This window comes from Pseudochaenichthys georgianus, chromosome 12 (assembly GCF_902827115.2).
Source record: "Pseudochaenichthys georgianus chromosome 12, fPseGeo1.2, whole genome shotgun sequence".
Taxonomy (NCBI): Eukaryota; Metazoa; Chordata; class Actinopteri; order Perciformes; family Channichthyidae; genus Pseudochaenichthys; species Pseudochaenichthys georgianus.
This window is the reverse complement of record NC_047514.1, coordinates 17,657,441-17,669,796: the sequence shown is the minus strand read 5'-3', so window position 1 is coordinate 17,669,796 and position 12,356 is coordinate 17,657,441. Positions and strand designations below refer to the sequence as shown.

General features: G+C 42.5%; 1 protein-coding gene across 1 annotated transcript in view; it reads left to right on the top strand.

Moving 5' to 3' along the window:
• Positions 1-12,356, top strand: part of LOC117456063 (WD repeat-containing protein 70) — a 42,607-nt gene that overhangs the window by 14,408 nt on the left and 15,843 nt on the right. The window contains exon 10 of the mRNA XM_034095790.1: positions 79-253. Coding sequence (XP_033951681.1) covers positions 79-253 — 175 coding nt within the window. The remainder of the gene's footprint in view (positions 1-78; positions 254-12,356) is intronic.

The window sequence follows — 12,356 nt, the reverse complement described above, 5'->3', positions numbered from 1 at the left end:
TCACATAATATGTTTTGATGGATAGATATTTTATGAGGGATTGAGTTTGATGAGTATACATTCCCTGTCTGTCCGCAGCACTGTGCGCACATGGGACGTGAGCTCGGAGAAGAAGCACAAGTCCGTGTTCAAGCCGCGAACCTTCCAGGGGAAGAAGGTCATCCCGACGAGCTGCACCTACAGCCGCGACGGGAAGCTCATCGCAGCCGGCTGCCAGGATGGCACCATCCAGATCTGGGACAGAAACCTCAGCGTGAGTCTTCAAACACAAACAATGTGCAGTTGGTTGTAAACATAGGATGTCTGATTTGTTATGGCCTCGGGTACAGAGTCATGAGACATGGGTCAGCCGGTCACAGGCCACAGAGGGGTCAGAGTTCAACAAGTCAGGAACACTGACCAGAATTGAAAATGCCTGACTTTAAAATGCATTTTGTCCAAACCGGGAGTAGTTGAGAACATTATTAAATAGCCTGTCCGACCTGTTTTGACCCCATTATCACACTGAAAAGATAAAAGTTGCTCTTATTCCATCTAAACTCTGGAGCCATGTTAGAAACTCTGTGAGGCTGTGCTTAGTTACAGCGGAGCTAAATCAATGCTAGCATCTACAATGCTAGCATGATGTTGAGCAGCTGTGATATTGATGCATTTTAAAACATTATTTGTGGGTGTTAGCATGCCAACATTCGCTAATAAGCACAAGTAAAGCTCAGGCTGAAGAGAGTTGTGCAGCTATTTGGCCATAAACCAAAGTATTGGGAGAATTTGATTAAGACTTTGGATCTGATGATACAACTCCAGGGATAATCATAGTGATCTAGAAGTTGTTTGTTTAATTTGACTGCACTAGGACTGACCATCAGCCTGTCATTGCTTTCCCTCGAGTCATACCCCCAGCGGGGCTCAGAATAGCTGATTATGTAACTGACTGGTTGAGTCGAGGAAAGTTACAGGGAGGGCCAAACACAATTTCCCTCTGTATGTTTTCCTCTTTAGTAAATTAGACTAATTACCGTTTCCAGCATTCACAATGTTGAGGTAATCGTTGATATTGGCTCCCAAGAAGCATTGCTTTCTTTTACTTGGTTGTTTTCACTTATTTGACAAATCTGTGGATTAAAAAGACTTCCATTTTGGGCTCCAGAATGCATGTCCTCCATCTTTCACCGAGGAGAGATTCCGGGTCTCTCCTTTGTTGTTTCACCTCAACTCATTTCTGCTTATTACCCATGAGCCTCTCCTCTTGATGCGTGTCACACTGACACATCTCTGGTTAGTGTATGGGCATTAAAGGAACATGTTTCGCAGCTTACAGCTCACTCGCAAAATTCATCCCCACTAGACAGATGTGAAGAATCGTGAGAGGTGCTTCCTGTTGAAGAGCGGGCTTTACATTGGGGATATGAAGTAGTCGTATGTCATTATTTTTAAAGATGACATATTGCAGGCGTCATTCCAGTTAGGTAATGTCTCGGATTATTTCTAACCTTTTTGCAAAATAGTTTCACAAGATTAAATACGATGTGAGAAATCCTTAGTAGATTCTCAGCTGGGAGCCTTAGAAAAACAAAAATAAAAATTGATGGAGGACTTCCTGGAAATGTTTTTTTAGTACTTTCTAAAACAGCCAGCATCAGGTCAAAAAACATTTGGAACAATAGAGTGCCACAGTGACGCGTCCTAAACTCCTTCCGGTTCCTTCGCCAAAAAGCAATGCAATTTCTCCATAGGATTTTGGAAAATAGCTGGAAATAAGGTCTGTGGTTGAAACACATTGAAGAGACGGATCACGTTTTGTTCAGCCGGATAATATCCACATGTCTACCCTGCTTCTATCATTTTCGAATCATAAATCTAGTCGCCAGAAGCAAAATGCTAACGTTGTGCTATAAACGAACTACAGCAGGGTCGCTGCTTCAACGTCACGCCGACTTAAGATCCATATTCAAAAATACAGATTCAAAATTGTACGAGTTGAAGCGTTTGTTTGAACAGTTTGCAGGAGGCAGGGACTTGCTTTCAAGCAGAACACGGGGAAAAACAAGCTTAGAGGAGTGTTTACCTGTTAAGTGTAATGGCGTACAACGGCCTCGACAACTTCTGTAGTCCTATTCAGCCACATGTTAACAAACATCGTTTTTCAGACACGTAACCCCTTCAGAAATCACCAGCGGGGTCACTGCTGATGGATGTAATGTCGTAGAACAAAACGTGATCTGTCTCTTCAATTTGTGTCAAACACGGACCTTATTTCCAGCTATTTTCCAAAATCCTATGGAGGAATTGCATTGCTTTTGGTAAAAATGCTAACTTACTTCCGAGTTTTAGGACGCGTCACTGTGGCACTTTTTTATGAACTGTGAATAATAGGTTGTTTTTCTGCCCCCAAACAATTCGGCACACTTTTACTCGAATTCGTTTTGTTCCACTCGTTTCTCCTGTGTGTGGACAAGGTTGAATGATTCTGTTGTTTCGGTTTCATCTGAGAATAGTGACAGTGACAATTAAGCTGCAGTTAGTGAGTTGGAACAGCTTGTTTGGAGAGAGGGGCTTATCCAGATTAGTCGAATGAGAAGTAGGCTACACGATAATTACTCCGACAGTCAACTTCGTAATCGGAGGACGCACAAAAAATGTATTCAGATGGAGAATTGCTATTGTGGGAGCTTTTGTGCTTCAATGTAGACTTACCCATCATCCCACCTCACACCAATTTAAAGCTCTCCACATTTATTACCCCTCTTTCTCCAAGCTAAATATTTACCCTGCGTACCATAGCAGCTTACAATAGTCGCGTCTGTTGCCTGACCACTGGAGCCTGACTGGTGGGTTCCCTCTGCCCCAAACTGCAACCTGTGCTGCTGACTCCAATCCAGCCACAATCCTAACAAGGAGTTGACCTCGCTACGCTTTTATCACTGCGCCCTCCCCCACTCGAAGCAGGCCCATCTCCCGTTGTATCGCCTACTATTACTCACGGCCGGAATATGCAGGCAGATCAATCAAAATCAATCGTGTACATGACCTTGAGCTCGAGCTGAGCCCGAGTAGAAGCTATTGAGGATGACACATCGTGCTCTTGAACCCTGACTAAGCTGATTGATCCTGCGATGGAAGTCAAGTAGGTCTCTTTTAGTGGACTGCCACAGAGAGTGATTGCATGCTCATTCTCTGACCAGAGGGGTCGGTGCCAGAATTACAAGACTGCGTTTAAATGGTTGCCAGGTAATGTGCACTCTGTGAAAGTCTGTGCGTTGGGGGGGCGCAGGCCTTCGCTCAAAAACGTTACCACAGAGACTTGGGGAATGTTATGATGTCACTGGTGGTCTTGGATGTTTCCAGACTTCAAAGAGGGACCCCAGACAAGGTGGGTTTGATGGACTACTCCTTTGGGGAGTGTATCACGAGATGATGGCAAACTTTCTCTTGTTTTCTGCTTTTGCTGGCTTTGTCACATCAGTCCTGATGTTTAAAATAAGTGTTACATTATTTAGCCTGATTTTTGTCTTCAACCCATATTGTTGTTTGTAAACTCCAATCAACACTAGCTTTTTAATCTCATCACACACACGGCTTAGTGTCACCTGCACCAGTCACACTATTTACAGTTACTGGCCTAATAGGACGCTCAACACAGTAATGCTACCCTGCACATCATCACTGTAAACTACTAACTCTGAGGCTCGTAAAAGTTTGGGCTGTGGAAGATTAAAACTAATTACAAAGGACTCTCCAAGTCTAATAAAAATGTTTAGAAAACAGTCCAGGCTGGCGTGCATACAGGGGCCTCGTATCATGAATATGTCTCCATGGAAGTGTTTATAAAGACAGTTTGATTATAACCATTTACGCTGGATCTCATCCTGCAGCTTCCATTGTAACTCTTCCATGACTCTTTTTTTACACGTGAGGTAAAAAGTTATTAAATGAACTTCAAAAAGGGTTTTTATTAAAGTGAATTTGTCAGCTTTCAGTTTAGTGCTCATTCCTCACCTACACGAAACAAACCCAACATGTACAGGATCCTACATTTTGCAGTGTGTTGCTGAGAAATAGATCAATCAAGTCACTTCAATGGAACACAGTGTCAGATTATGTGGACACACACTCTACTGTGATCTGCGAACACACACACAGATTCGCCATCACCACTTGTTGAGTTCCATGAAAGATCAGAGCAGCTGCTCAGGACTGCGGTTTGGCCACTTGATCCTCAGAAAGCAACAGAGGTCAGAGTGAGATGTTACTGCACAGCGGGCATCATTCAGTCTTTCAGGTGTATGCACTTGTAACAGTATGAAGGTTGGTGAAAGTCAGTATTTATAAAATGAAACGGAGACAGTGTGGTTGGAACAGTTGGTCCTGTGGTAGATTGTTAGCATAGTCTGCTGCGGATGAAACCCAACGCTGTGGTCCATCAGCTATTTATCAAACCCTGCTGCTCTATGGGTGTAGATGTGGATTAAAGGCTCCGTCTGTGAGCATGCACATGTAAGTCAGAATCAGAATACCTTTATTAGTCCCACAGAGGGGGAATGTACATTGTTACAGCAGAAAAGAGCCAAAGACAGCTTAATGTCTCCTACGAAGCATGCATAAAAAAACTATTAAAGATACACGTGCATATGCCTGCATGTATTGACAACCTTATATGAAATGGTATTCATGCATATCTGTGTGTGAAATGGCCCACTCTGGCTGGCCATATACAATCAGTTTAGGCAGAGGAGAAGGGCACAGTGCACAGAGGAAGTCACGAGGCGCGAGAGAGGCTTCAAACTGTGTATGAGAATCGGGTTTCACAAACCGGCTGTGTAGATTATCACAGGAAGCAAACACCATGGCATCTTCCAATGCCAGCCAACATCAGGATAGTAAATACACGCTCATGCTTTCACAACAGCAGTAAATGATCTAGAAATAGCTGGAGGAGTGTATGTTTGCAATAAGCAGCTAGAATAACCACAAGCTTCCCTATTGAAGGCACTGCTCTTACATAGTGGGTTATTTATCAAGTTTTAAACTGAGATACTTGGAGATAATGTCCTGCCTTGTTTTCTTTACCCATTTAGCACCCTTGTTTGTTTTCTTTTCATAATACACTCCAGAGTTGAACGAGGTGTGCCTTTTCTCATTCCACCTTTTTCTTGTTAGGACGAGAGAATATTTTTAAAATATATAAACTGATATACAGAAAACAGTCATTTTCAGTCGAATACAAATCAGACACTGAAGACAGATGGTATAACATAACATTTCAACATACAAAGGGTTAAAGCACAGTGTGGGCTAGCAGCAGATGGGGTTCATTTTGGAAAGAAAGACATCCGATGAAAAGTGAAAAAAACAAAAAACATTTATTGAGTGCTGAACAAAAACTCATAACTTTACTTACCCGCTGACCCGAGGAAACGTGTCGCTATGTTGAACAACATGTGTTTTGTGGTTATGTTTTATTAAAAATACGCTTGTCTTAGAAGTCTATTTATGGTGTAATATCTACTTAAGATGAGCTGTATTTTCACCCTGCATCTCTCCAACATCATTATTATTTTTCACATTACATATCTGCATGGACTATCCTCTCCGCTTTTATTGTATGCCATTGAGCTTCATGCGACAGCCCATAAGACGAGATAAATACCGTACAGGAAAACAGTTCATCAGCAGACCCTCCTGTTCATAGTCCACTGACCCCACCCAGCCTATTTGTGCTGCCATGCATAGATGCGCTTACAGTTATATGAATGGATATTTCGTGTGTTTGAAATCGTTCCCATTGTTCATGTGCACATGACACAGTGGTGACTGAGGTTGTTTTGATTGCATGATTGTTGCTGGGCCTCCTATGTCTTTGTTTTAGTCTGCTCAAATAAAGTAGGCAGTTCAGTGAGTCACCATGCGTTGTGTTTGGCGCGGTTAAAGCCTTACTTATTATGCTTTAGCTGCTCTGTAGCAGGCCTGAGATAGCTTAGCTGTTCAACTCGCTGTAAGATTCGAAAATGTTCTTTTTCATACTACAACGACCTTTTGACTTTTATTTCTCAACCATGTCAATTTCCAAGGCTGCGAATAAAATAATAGGAAGATTACCTAAGATAAGGAATGAGTAGAATGGATTTGAGTCAAAGGTAATATATGAGTAAAATGATGATGGGAAGCAGGAAGAAAATCCCTGGAGACGCGACAGAGGCTAAATGGCCATGGGCTGAAAAAGTAGAATCCGTGTTATCTTCAGTTCAAGGTAACAGTGTTATCTGTCTCGTCCGAGTTAATGACTTCCCTCCATTTACTTTGAAAGTAAAGTATGGCCTCGTTTCATTGTTGTATCATAAGGACGCATCATTCATTCACCCCACACTCCACTCTCTTCTGCTCTTTGTGCCAGAATGTCTCTATCTTATCTGTCTTCCACACTCTGTGCTCACTTCACATGACTTATCCACCTCTCTGAGTGAAAAGCCCGTATTGCTGCAATTCTCTTTTCACTGATTTATTTGCATTCCGTTTGAAATGAATGAAAATGTAGCTGTATAAACCAAGGTTATGTTTGTTTGAGCGTTAGCAAGCCTGCTTCCCAGACGATTGCTTCATCACGGCCCTTTAATCATCGATCTGTGTAATCTGGCTGTATCTACGTAAAGCTAAGGCAGCGGGAAGTAGATGAGTAAGAGAGAAGACACAGGCAGAAAGACATTGCGGTTCAAACCACTAGTTTATTTGTTTGATAATTAAAGTCATCCATCAAGCAGGAATGTCAAACATTTGCTGGCTTCAGCCTCCCAGATATTCTTAATGTGCTGCTATTCTTAGCTCTACATCTGTGTGCAGAGAATATCTTGTCTCAGATTGTTGGGACAAAACATCACCATGGGCTGAGTTTTTATTTAATTTTTTTTAAACACAATAAAATAATTGAAATGTAGATTAATTTACTATGGATGTAATAACTAGTTGCTTCCCATCCATTCATCTTTTACCACTTATTTGAGTCTGATCGCGGATGTAGCAGTGTCAGTTGTTGCTTGAGTTAAAAAGATCTAAAATCTCACTGCTACAGCTTTTTTCTTAGTCATAGAACATTTAATACACTTGAATTATAACAAGCATGATACACATTTTAACATTGTTGATTTTGTTTACTGTTAATCTTCTCTTCCCATCTGTACATTGCACACATTTTGGGTGGCCGTGTACTTTTAAGAGAGCTTTCATTCTTGCTGTTCCTTTGTGTGTATGTGTGAGAAAGAGGGGGGGGGGGGGGGGGTCGTGGTGTGTTGAGCTGGGTTATTTCCAGCCTGGAGCGGCAGACCTTGGCAAACACACTCTCTGCCCTACAGTAGTACACCAGGCACTAGCTCAGAGTAAGAAGGGAATCTCATGGCTGGCCATGTTGAATACGTGACTTTAATTTTCAGCATTTCAGCAGTGGCAGTGATTCATTATGAATATTGTGGAGGATTTTTATTTTAATGTTATTTATAATAGTTAGTTTTAACTGTCTTTACGACACTTCTCCTGAAACTCATAAACCCCATGAACTACAAAGGTGTGATTTACCCCCCCCCCCCTTTAGCTTTTGTCATCAATTTGTTCTCACCTTTATACAATGACCTCAGCTGAAATATCACTCAGCCTTCTTGGTTTTCAGTGATGCATTCTGATCATCTCAGCCAAGATGTGTAAGATGACATTCTCATATACAGCAACATGCCGAGGAAATAGTTACCAGGGCAAAATCTCCTGACTGTGATTGGTGAATCGTTGCTCAGAGGGCTGTGATACTCAGTGTGTGGACCACCTCTTTCCATCGGGAGTTTCTGGGGCTTGTGTCGTTTTGTCTAGGCTTCAGAATTGAATGATATTTAGGGATTCAACGCTTATTTTTGCTTATTGTCTTTATCAATGTATCTGCTGATAACGGTCCCAAACCCTAAGATATTGAGTTTCTTATCACTTTAAACAAAGAAACAAATCAGTTTGAGATTTTTGTTGGGAAGTCCATTATCAAACTACATGCAGGTTTATCTTCTTTCAGTTTTAGATACATAATAATGGGACTCTTTCGTCGGACTTCTCCTGCTTTTTAAAAATCCTTCTAAATTAAAAACTCCAGGTTTGTAACTTGTGTAAACCCAATTCACCGTAACATTTATTATATTTATATTATTATTATCAGATTAACTTGTGCTTTCTCAGCTTTGGCATACTATTTTCAAGCCAGAGAATACATTCTAAAACTTCCACATGTTCAATAGTCCTCACCATAACCAGTGTTGTGCTAGTTACTAAAAACCAGTAACTAGTTACCATGACTAGTTAATCCATTTCAAAAGTAACTCAGTTACTTTACTGATTACTTACACCAAAAAGTAATGCGTTACTGTAAAAAGTAACTTTTTAGTTACTTAAAAAAAGGGCTCCCATTAATGCCCTTATAGCCTTCATTTCAGTACTGTTATTGCATTGGAGAATAATACATTACATTACATTACATTGCATTTAGCTGACGCTTTTATCCAAAGCAACTTACAATATGTGCGTTCGACCAACAAAATACAAACTTGAAGAAAACAGAATCATATAAGTACATCAGGCTTCATAGAGCAAAAACATTTCAAGTGCTACTCAACTGGCTTTAGATAAGCCAGCCCTTTATTAGGCAAGGCAAGTTTATTTATATAGCACTTTTCAACACAAGGCAATTCAAAGTGCTTTACAAAAAATGAAAGACATTAAGCATTAAAAAAAAAAAGCTAATAAAATAAACAATAAAAGAAAAAATACATGGATAAAAGTTACAGTGCAGTTTAAGATATGAATAGTTCAATTAAAAGCAGCGAAAAAAAGAAAAGTCTTCAGCCTGGATTTAAAAGTAGTAAGAGTTGCAGCGGACCTGCAGGTTTCTGGGAGTTTGTTCCAGATATTTGGAGCATAATAACTGAACGCTGCTTTACCATGTTTAGTTCTGACTCTGGGGACAGAAAGCTGACCAGTCCCTGAAGACCTGAGAGATCTGGATGGTTCATAATTTAGCAGGAGGTCAGTAATGTATTTTGGGCCTAAACCATTCAAAGCTTTATAAACCAGCAGCAATATTTTGAAATCTATTCTTTGACACACAGGAAGCCAGTGTAAAGACTTCAGAACTGGAGTGATGTGATCCACTTTCTTAGTGTCAGTGAGGACTCGAGCAGCGGCGTTCTGAATCAGCTGCAGCTTTCTAATGGATTTTTTAGTGAGACCTGTGAAGACACCATTGCAGTAGTCGAGTCTACTGAAGATAAAGGCATGGACACGTTTTTCCAATTCCTGCTGTGACATTAGTCTTTTAATCCAAGATATATTCTTTAGGTGATAGTAGGCTGATTTAGTAACTGTTTTAATGCGACTGTTGAAACTCAGGTCAGAGTCCATGACTACACCTAGATTTCTGGCTTTATCTGTTGTTTTGAACCAAAAACCATTACCTCAGTTTTATCTTTGTTTAATTGGAGAAAGTTCTGACACATCCAGTCATTGATTTGTTCAATGCACTTACTCAGTGTTTGAATTGGAGCATAGTCTCCTGGTGAAATTGTTACGTAAATGTGTGTGTCATCTGCATAGCTATGGTAACTTATTTTGTTGTTCTTCATTATCTGAGCCAGTGGTAGCATGTAGATGTTAAAGAGAAGAGGCCCCAAGATGGAGCCTTGAGGAACTCCACATGTCATATTTGTCAACTCAGATGTGTATTTACCTATAGAAACAAAGTTGTTTCTGTCCTTTAAGTAGGATTCAAACCAATTTAGAACTGTTTCCGAAAGTCCCACCCAGTTTTCCAGTCGGCCTAGTAATATGCTGTGGTCAACAGTGTCAAACGCAGCACTGAGATCTAATAATACTAACACTGAAGTTCTGCCACTGTCTGTGTTTAAGTGGATGTCATTAAAGACCTTTAAGGCCCTGACACACCAAGCAGTCACCAGAGGACTAGCCGACGCTGAAGTCGGCTGTTGCCTGGCCGTGTTCTCCTGCGTTTTGGCCATGTGTCGCACGGGAACACACCGCACCGACTTCAGTGCGTGAGTGGCAATAACTCTCCTTACCAGCAGGCGGCGGTAGTGTGTATTCGTCATTCAAAAGAGGCAACAACCGGAAGACAGAGAAGAAGAAGAGTATATTTTCTCCGTAATATCATACAGAGCTGGCCTCTCCTGGATCAAGGTGATGAGCAGGTCTTCGTTTGCATCATTCCAGATCGCCATGATGAGATGAAAATGAATAGCAGTCTGTGTGTGCCTTCTTAAATCGTTTGTTTACGTCCCTCACTTCCGCTTCGCTTCTCATGCACTGATTTGCTAGCTGAACAGCCAATCAGAGTGATTATTTGGTCCGACTGCCAGACCCGATGCATGGCCGATTCAACATGTTGAATCGGCCATGCATCGGGTCTGGCAGTCCAAATAAGGCGTGTCACGGTCGACGGTGCGGGACACACCAACCTGACTACGGCGCCGCGAATGCCCGACAGCCTCTGACGGCCTCTGACTCCCAAAATCGGGTTGGTGTGTCAGGGCCTTTACAAGAGCAGTCTCAGTGCTGTGGTTTGGACGAAAGCCTGACTGGAACACATCGAAACAGTTATTTAAATGCAAGAAATTACTCAACTGTTAAAAAACAACTTTTTCAATGATTTTACCTAGAAACCGGAGGTTTGATATGGGCCTGTAATTGTTCATTACTGAAGCATCTAGATTATTCTTTTTTAAGAGCAGTTTAATGACTGCAGTTTTCAGGGCCTGTGGAAAAATACCTGAGTGAAGAGATTATATACTTATTAGTATATAAGTGCTTTGTTAATAGTTCTATCGCTCGAAGTGGAGTCGAAAGAGATTAGTTTTCAGTCTGCGCTGGAAGGTGTGTAAGCTATCTGCTGTCCTGATGTCAATGGGGAGCTCATTCCACCATTTTGGAGCCAGGATAGCAAACCCACGTGTTTTTGCTGATGGGAACTTGGGTCCCCTTCGCAGCGATGGTGCAGCGAGCCGTTTGGTTGATGCAGAGCGGAGTGCACGTGCTGGGGTGTACGGTTTAACCATGTCCTGGATCTAGGAAGGGCCAGATCCATTCGCAGCATGGTACGCAAGTACCATTGTCTTGAAGTGGATTCTAGCAGTTATCGGAAGCCAGTGAAGGCAGCGGAGGAGCGGCGTGGTGTGGGAGAATTTAGGAAGGTTGAAGACCAGGCGAGCAGCTGCATTCTGGATGAGCTGCAGAGGTCGGATTGCACATGCAGGTAGACCAGCCAGGAGGGAGTTGCAGTAGTCTAGGCGTGAGATGACGAGAGCCTGGACCAGAACCTGTGTTGCTTTCTGGGTCAGCTGGGGACGCATCCTCCTGATGTTGTAAAGCGTGTATCTGCAGCAGCGGGTTGTAGCAGCAATTTTGCAGTAAAGGACAGGTTGTTATCTAGGGTCACACCCAGATTCCTTGCAGTCTGAGTCGGGGAAACAACAGAGGTGCCAATGTTGATTGTTAGGTCAAGAGTGGGACAATCTTTTCCCGGAAGGAAAAGCAGTTCAGTCTCGTCAAGGTTGAGCTTGAGGTGATGATCAGACATCCACTGAGAGATGTCAGCTAGACAAGCAGAGATGCGTGCGACGACCTGGGTCTCTGAGCGGGGGAAGGACAGAATTAATTGGGTGTCGTCAGCGTAGCAGTGGTATGAAAAACCATGCGGGCTAATGACTGATCCGAGCGAGTTTGTGTACAAGGAGAAGAGGAGGGGACCAAGAACAGAGCCCTGAGGGACCCCTGTAGTTAATTGACAAGGGTCGGACTCGGACCCTCTCCAAGTAACCCTGTAGGTGCGGTCTTTGAGGTATGAGGTGAGGAGGGAAAGTGCAGAGCCTGAAACTCCAAGTTCTTGGAGAGTGCGAAGGAGGATCTGATGGTTCACCGTGTCGAATGCAGCAGACAGGTCCAAAAGGATGATGACAGAGGAGAGGGAGGCTGCTTTAGCAGTGTGCAGTTCCTCAGTGACAGCAAGGAGGGCAGTTTCTATGGAGTGAACTGCCTTGAAACCAGACTGGTGCGGATCCAGAAGGTTGTTCTGATGGAGATAGCAGGAGAGTTGTTTAAAGACAGCGCGTTCAAGTGTTTTAGACAGGAACGGGAGGAGAGAGACAGGCCTGTAGTTTATAACATCTGACGGGTTGAGAGTGGGTTTCTTTAGGAGAGGGTTTACTCTTGCCTCCCTGTTTGGAAAGTGACCAGAAGTTAGAGAAGTGTTGATGAAATGGGTGAGAAACGGTAGAATATCAGGAGCGATAGTCTGAAGGAGGTTTGAAGGGATAGGGTCCAGAGGA